This window comes from Callithrix jacchus, chromosome 10, assembly GCF_049354715.1.
Source record: "Callithrix jacchus isolate 240 chromosome 10, calJac240_pri, whole genome shotgun sequence".
In the NCBI taxonomy this organism is placed as follows: Eukaryota; Metazoa; Chordata; class Mammalia; order Primates; family Cebidae; genus Callithrix; species Callithrix jacchus.
In genome coordinates, this window is record NC_133511.1 from 115,856,242 (window position 1) to 115,864,369 (window position 8,128).

Consider the following 8,128-nt stretch of genomic DNA (forward strand, 5'->3'; position numbering starts at 1 on the left):
GAAAGGAGCTAATGCATGCTGGACTTAATACCTAGGTGACTGGTTGACAGGTGCAGGAAACCCCCAGGGCACACGTTTACCTATGTAACAACCATGCACATCCTGCACATGTGCTCCAGAACTTAAAAATAAACATACAATGTGTAATGATCAAATCTGGGTAATTGGGATATCACTTACCTGAAACATTTATCATTTTTTTGTGTTGTGAACACTCCAGATCTTCTCTTCTAGCTATTTTGAAACGTGCAATTCATTATTGTTAACTCTAGTCACCCTGTTGTGCTGTTGAACACTAGCACTTATTCTTTTCTATTTAACTGTATTTTTGTATCCATTAGCCAACCTCTTTTTATCTTCCGCTCCCCGCTACTCTTAGCCTCTGAAAACCATCAGATAGAGAGATATTCTCTACCTCAAAGAGATATTTGCTTCTACATGTGAGTGAGACCATGTGATATTTGTATTTCTGGGCCTGGCATATTTTAATTGACACAATGTCCTCTGGTTCCACTCGCGTTGCTGCCAATGACATAATTTAATGATTATTATTATTTTTAAAGATGCAGTCTCTCTTTGTTACCCAGGCTGGAGCACAGTGGCGTGATCTCAGCTCACTGCAACCTCCGCCCCCAGGTTCAAGTGGTTTTCCTGCTTCAGCATCCCAAGTAGCCGAAACTACAGGCTCCCACAATCATACCTGGCTAAGTTTTGTATTTTTAGTAAAGACGGAGTTTCACCATGTTGGTCAGGTTGTTCTTGAACTACTGAACTTAGGTGATCCACATGCCTTGGCCTCCGAAAGTGCTAGGATTACAGGCATGAGCCACTGCGTCCAGCCTAGAATTAATTATTTTGTGATTGAATAATATTCCAGGTGTATATGTATCATTTTAAAAATCCATTTTTTTGTTAATGGACACAGGTTGATTTCAGGTCTTGGCTACTGTGAATAGTGCTCCAGTAAACATTGGAGTGCAGATATCCCTTCGATATATTGATTCCCTTTCTTCTGAATACCTATCCAGCAGTGGAATTGCTAGATCATGTTATAGTTCTGTTTTTAGTTTTTTGAGGAACTTCCATATTTTTCAGACATCTGGTAAAACATTACATATGAGCATGTATGTGAAGTTGGTTTCAGAAGCAATCAGCCTTTGAATTGGTAGATTGAATGAAGATCACCCTCAGCAATGCAGGTTGGCATCATCCAATCTGTTGAGGACCTAAATATAACCAAAAGACCGAGTGAGGATGAATTTGAGTTTTTTCTCCTTGGTTCAGCTGGGCCACCCATCGTCTGCCTTGGTATATAGGCGCAACTGATCCTCAGACCTTCAGAGTTGGACTGGGACTGACACCACTGGTGCGTCTGGTTCTCAGGCCTTTGGGTTTGAAGTGAAAGTACACTACCAGCATTCCTACGCCTCTCTGGCTTGCAGACAGCAGATCTCAGAACTGCTCAGCGTCCATAATCACATGAGCCAATCCCTCAATAATAAATCTCTTTCTATGTATCTGTATTTATTCCACTTGTTCAGTTTCTCTCTGAAGAACCCTAATTTACTATTCTTTCAAAAGTTTTGGGTGAAGTTAATTAACTTTATACATCACGTTCATAATTTGTGTAATTGGAGTGCTAACATTTCCCTTTACTTAAAGTAATTGAATTGATTAAATTTGGTCATGAAGAATACTTAATTCAATGTATGTATCACAATAGATACTAATTAATGTTTATTACTGCTATTATTACTATTGCTCCTACTACTAGTATAATTCTTGCTGCTATCATTGTAGTAGAGAGTGGCAGCACAGATAGTCCCCAATGTGTGATGGTTCAGTTTGTGATTTTTAACTTTATGATGGGTTTATCAGGATGTACACCATCATAAGTAGAGAAGCATCTGTATACTGGTAAAACCATAAACAAAAAAGTATTATAATATTGTGATATTAATTGATAAAATATATGACATAATCAGAAATTTATTTAAGGACTGAACATGGAAATGGGAGAGAGAGGAGAGAGAGAGACACAGAGAGAGAGAAATAAAGAGAAAAAATTCAACCTAAAAGAAAAATTAATGAAAACATGTCAGATTATAGATTTGATGTGACCATTTAGAAGACTCCTAGAGGATCATTAACACTAAGTATATTACAAGGATATTTTTTCCAGTAACTTAACTGGATTGTACAGAGAAGTATATTTCATTAGCAACCGAATGCCAATCAAGTGTGGCTTTGATTACATTAAATGTAGTCAGGTGACTTTAAATGTGGCTTTGAGAACATTACTACTATTCCTTGAATCCCAGTTTCATGTTCTGTGAAAAATTAGTTTATATAATGCCAAGTGTACTTATTTCACAGAGCTGCAATGTATTAGATTGCATTGGATGCTACATAGAATCCTACCAACTTGATGCCTGACACAAGTAATGTATTCAGCGTTAGTTTTCTTCCTATTCTTCTCCTTTTCCTCCTAGCTGGCTTTGCACATGTAGCGAGTTAGAACAAATGATCACTTTCTAATAAATATGTTCTATCACGTGTGCCCAGAATTGAAAATAAAGTTGGCACAACTCTAACATACAAGGTATAACTGGAATCGCCTTTGTTACCATGATTATTAAGTACATTAATGTTTCCTTTCTTATTATGGGGGCAAATACAGTGAGCTCTACAAACCACCGCTCAAAAAATAATAAATGCTATAATAAAAATAAAGTATTAAAAATCACCATGAAAGTGCTCATAATGTGCCAGAGCATCTAAGTAACTATGAACTTTCTTCCTCTAAGTTGCCAAATTGGACCCTAATGTATGTACATATGCATGTGATTGCAGTTATTTTTGAAAATAGTTAATTTCTACATTCTGCTCATACTTCAAGAGCAACCAATAAATTTTCCAAATTCATTTGTTTATACTCACATATAAAGTGACCCAAAATATTCTTTTTGTTCAGGAATTCAGAATGTAGGGATGTGAATAACAGTTTAACATAAGACCAAACATAATGCTGGCTTTGTTAATAGCCAGATGGTTATAAACCTGCCAAGCTCTGATCTTGATTTACAAGGAGAAAAAACCTTTAATCTACCTCATGGGCTGTTATTTTTCTCTGATCCAATAACAAATATAAAAGTTTTTATAAGTATAAAAAATACTAATACTTAAAAGTCAAGAAATCTGAGCCATTACTTTCCATAGTCTATCATACCTCTTTTTGGTTTCTTCTCCAGAATTTCTATCTAATTGCTTTCTATAATTTCTATTTCTTTATTGATATGCCGCTATTGCTTGAAATATCCTTATCTTAGCTTCCTTTAGTTTCTTTTTCAAGATTTAATTTAGCCCTTTGAGCATATTTAAGACACATGTCTTAAAAGTGCTAAAAAATATAGAATACTGATGAATGAAATTTTAATAATCTAAATTAGTGTATAGAAATACTATATTTGTGAATTAAGAGACTTTACATTGACTGCTCTGGAGACTTCTTGCAATCACAATTAAAATCCAAGCAGACTTAAAAAAAATAAATATGGACACATTGATTATAGGTTCATATGGAAGGGCAAAGCTAGTAGATACAAATAATAATAAAGTTGAAGTGTTACTTGATTTCATGACTTATAATAATCAGCATAAGTGTGGTACTGGAAAAAGAGACACATAAATCAGTGGACAGACTATTGAATCTAGATATTGATCCATGGTATGTAATCATATTTGCATAGAACCCATGCAAATCCTCACATATACTTTAAATAATCTCTAGATTACTTGTAATACCTAACACAATGTAAATGCTATGTAGAGTTATTATACTGAATTTTTAAATTTGTACTTTTTATTGTTGAATTATTATTATTTTTAGAAATACTTACCTATCCATGGTTGCTTAAATCTGCAGATGTATAGCAGAGATACAGAGAAATGATTGTACTTTTATTTAAAATAAGTCACATTTGTTCTCAAATTAGGACTCTAAAACATTTATTCAACTAAATAAACAATATTATACATGAACTAAAATTCAGATAACTCAATTAATTACCTGAATTATTTGTATCAAAATTAGCTATACTGAATTTACCTCTGGCAAATTTCCCAGTCCTGTGTATATGTTCCCACATATATAAATATGTTCATGGGCCCATTTATGCACCTGTTTTACATGTATGTTTTTCGTAGTATTTGGTAGCAGACATGCATGAAGAATGAGTGAATAAATCAAATATATTATATAAAGTTTTGACAAGTAAAACCTAAGGTATCTTATTATTCACCTTAGCTTTCTCATTTAGGTATTATATTTTTGGACAAAGTATTTATTTTTTCCTAGAGAACAGACTTTGGAAGAAGAAATGATATTATTTCAGAAACTTCATGTGAACCTTAAAATGTAATTCAGGACAGAGGGATGAAACTAGGTATTATGCATCCTGCAATGTTAAATTCGCAATAATAGAGGCAATTTTGCCTTCTCAACAACTTTCTTGAATGCTTTCTTTACTTCCTTGTTCCTCAGACTATAGACCAGGGGGTTCAGCATGGGAATGACCATTGTATAGAACACAGATGCCATTTTGTCTGTGTCCATGGAGTGACTGGAGCTGGGCTGTAAGTACATAAAGATAATAGTTCCATAGAAGATGGCAACTGCAGTGAGGTGGGAGGCACAGGTGGACAAAGCCTTCTGGTATCCTGAAGCTGAGTGCATCTTTAGGATGGTGACAAATATGAATAGGTAGGAGATCAAGATAATTAGGATGGCAGAAAAGATATTGAAGCTGGCTACATAAACAAGAACTAGCTCATTCACATGTCTGTCAGAGCAAGACAGAGCCATGACTGCTGGAACATCACAGAAAAAGTGATGGACTTCATTTGACATACAGAAAGAGAGACTGAACGTTTCCCCAATGTGTATGGAGGCATTCAAGAAACCACAGACATAACAAATTATGACCAGACAGGCACACACACTTGTTGTCATTGTCATGGTGTAGTGTAGGGGTTTGCATACTGCAGCATAACGGTCATAGGCCATAGAGGCCAAGAGGAAATTTTCCACAGTGGCAAAGGCTGCAAAAAAGAACATTTGAGCAGCACAGGCATTGTAGGAGATGACCTTGTCTACTATAAGGAGCCCAGCTATGACCGTGGGAGTGACAGCTGAAGCGTAACAAAAGTCCACTAGAGACAGGTGACTGAGGAAAAAGTACATGGGAGTGTGGAGATGAAAGTCCCAAAGAATCAAAATGATCATCCCCAGGTTTCCAACCGCATTGACAAGGTATACAAGTGTGAACATGATAAGGAGGGGGGCTTGTAGCTCTGGAGCATCGGTTAGTCCGAGGAGGATGAACTCTGTCACTTCTGTATGGTTCTCCATCAATGTTATTTGAGAATCAGAGGATGTCTGTAGCAATGAGAAATAAAGGAAAAGAATGTTAAACAGGTTGTGGAGTAGATATTGAAATGAAAATGTCAAAAACCACGTGCATTATTTCATTATTGTACTAATACATATTTTAAGATTCTACGTATCTAAACATAAACTTAACCACAAAGTTTAGTGCATTAAATAGCTACAGAGTTATAAATGACTGAATTGAAAAGATCCGCACAGATTATCTCTCACTAGTTTTCACCTTCCTAACGTTGTAACCAATATTTGGAAAATTATATAAAATTTCCAACATGTCTGGAATAATATATATATGACAGGTGTGTACGTGTGTGTGTGTATATATACACACATGCAAGCAGAGTGGACCAATTCAGTTTTTCTTATTCTAGTAAAAACTTTTGCTTCTATATTGCCCACCTGAAAGAATTACTCTAGATACTTTGCATGTATATTCATTGATTCTTTCCAACAATAAGTTTGATTAGTTGTTACTTTCTTTTAGATCGAGAGGCACAAAAGGTTGAGTAATTTATTCGTGTTAACATAAAAATTAATGGCAAGCCAAGCTTTAGACACAAGCAGAGAGGTTCAAAAGCACAACATTCACAATTTTCTATACATCAAATTGTTTTAACTCAATCAAACAGTTACTTATTGCCTCCATTGATACAAACTCAGTGTTTGGGGTTTCTCAGTGAATGAGAGATATTTGCACAGCAGATGTATTGTGATGACTGGGACTGTAGGGGCATGTGTAATCAGTAAAGGTAATTCTGAAGGGAAGACACAGAACTGTATATAGGTCTGTGGTAACAGGTGCCTATCAGCCCTATGATTTGCTATCTAGGAATCATTGATCATTACCTAACTCCTCTGAACCTCATTTTCTCTATCTGCATAATGGAGAAAGTAATTATATCTAACTGAAGGTACTAATGTGAGATTTAAAAGTGAAATGAATAAAACAAAGCACAAATGTTGTATGGTTGCCAACCTTATGACTGCCAGCTACACAATTATTGGGATGAAAAAGTTTGTAGTAACATTCAGAGCTTTAGGTGTGGATGAGTTTTGAAGTCTTATATCCTCCTTCATCATTTTACTTATTCTCTCACATAGCAGAGCCACTGAGATTTTCTGTGCCTTTCAATAACTCTTATTTGCTGCATCCATGCAGTTGACTACTCTAGCCATCCCACCTAGCTGATATACCATGTTCTACAACCAGTGATAAGTGGGTATGTTTGAGTTATGCATGTATGCGTAGTATGAAGTAGGTAGTAGTATTATTTTTATTTTACCATTAATGCAAATAATGATTTATGAGGTTTTGTGATGCCGTATTATACAGCTAGTATGAGGAAGATTCAAAATTTAAACCCAGTTTGGACCTAATCATCAGCCAGTGTTTTCAGTGATACCACTGTCCATGTGTATAGATGTACTAGAAGTAATAAGAATACAATTATGGAGAAAATATTAAAAAGTAGTTTGAAACTTATTTCCCTTTGGTACTTCAATATTTTTTTTTCTTTTTTGAGACAGTCTTACTCTCTCACCCAGACTGGAGTGCAGTGGCACAATGTCTGCTCACTGCAACCTCCACCTCCAGGTTCAAGAGATTCTCATGTCTCAGCCTCCTAAGTTGCTGGGACTGCAGGTGTGCACCACCATACTCGGCTAATTTTTGTATTTTAGTAGAGACAGGGTTTCACCATGTTGGCCAGGCTGGTCTCAAACTTCTGACCTCTAGTGATCCACCCATCTAGGCCTTCCAACGTGCAAGGATTATAGGTGTGAGCCACTGTGCCTGGCCAGTATCTTTAGTATTTTAAAGAAGGGTCATTTTACTCTTCTGTTTTTTTTCTTTACCTCCAAGAAGATGTTAACATATGGTGTATAAGATTAAGTATATGATGACATTACCACTGAATCAATCAGAACATCACCTGTACTGTTCTTCTGTATTTTACGAGATATAATGATATTTTATAAGTATCATCCAATTCGCTACTAATTAAAGATTCGAGGTTTATAATCCAGTTTCTCCTCAGTTTTTTAGAAAAATGTTTTCAACATTTATTTCTGTGTTCAAAACATCATAGTAGGTACAGCTATCCCACTGCTTTTGTATAAATTACAGTTTTCACTAAAGGTGTACATTGAATAGAAGCTTACCTTGCTCCTTAAAAACAGTGAAAGTCAGTCTTGAAGAATGTGTTTGATGTAAGAAATACTTCTATGCACAAATTCTGTTAGAGAAGCTCTTTCTCGGAAGTGGTCAATGGTTTCAAGGTCTCTAAGGCAGAGAAAGATGTAGAAAAAACACTAATTCATGTTCATATCATGAATCTATCATGCATTTTTTTCTGTGTCCTTCAATGACACATTTACCTCCTCTTTAATTATAAAATAAACATAACAAAATTACCTCTCTCATACAATTCACAGAATTGTGCTTATAAACAGCAAATAAGAGAATGCCTATATAACAACTCACTAAAGGATTCTCATTTTCAAGTCATTTGATATAAATTTTATCTTGAGATGTTCCCTTAGCTATGGCTGCAGGCTTATAGGAAAACTTAAAATCAGGAGAAGGCCTATGTGTATGAATAATTATTAATATTCAGATGAACAAATGATGACCAAAGGGACTAGGATCAAAGTATGTCCCTCTAAAATAAAGTCACCTGGAGT

At 35.4% G+C, this 8,128-nt stretch overlaps 1 protein-coding gene across 1 annotated transcript; it reads right to left on the reverse strand.

Annotated features, from left to right (window-relative positions):
• Positions 1-3,979: 3,979 nt before the first annotated feature.
• LOC100395144 (olfactory receptor 5B3-like) lies at positions 3,980-7,799 on the reverse strand. Its single transcript, XM_002755362.8, has 2 exons — positions 7,607-7,799; positions 3,980-5,437 (listed from the first exon to the last, which is right to left on the reverse strand). The coding sequence occupies exon 2, from the start codon at positions 5,408-5,410 to the stop codon at positions 4,466-4,468; it is 945 nt and encodes a 314-aa protein (XP_002755408.5). The 5' UTR covers positions 5,411-5,437; positions 7,607-7,799; the 3' UTR covers positions 3,980-4,465.
• Between the last annotated feature and the right edge of the window lie 329 nt (positions 7,800-8,128).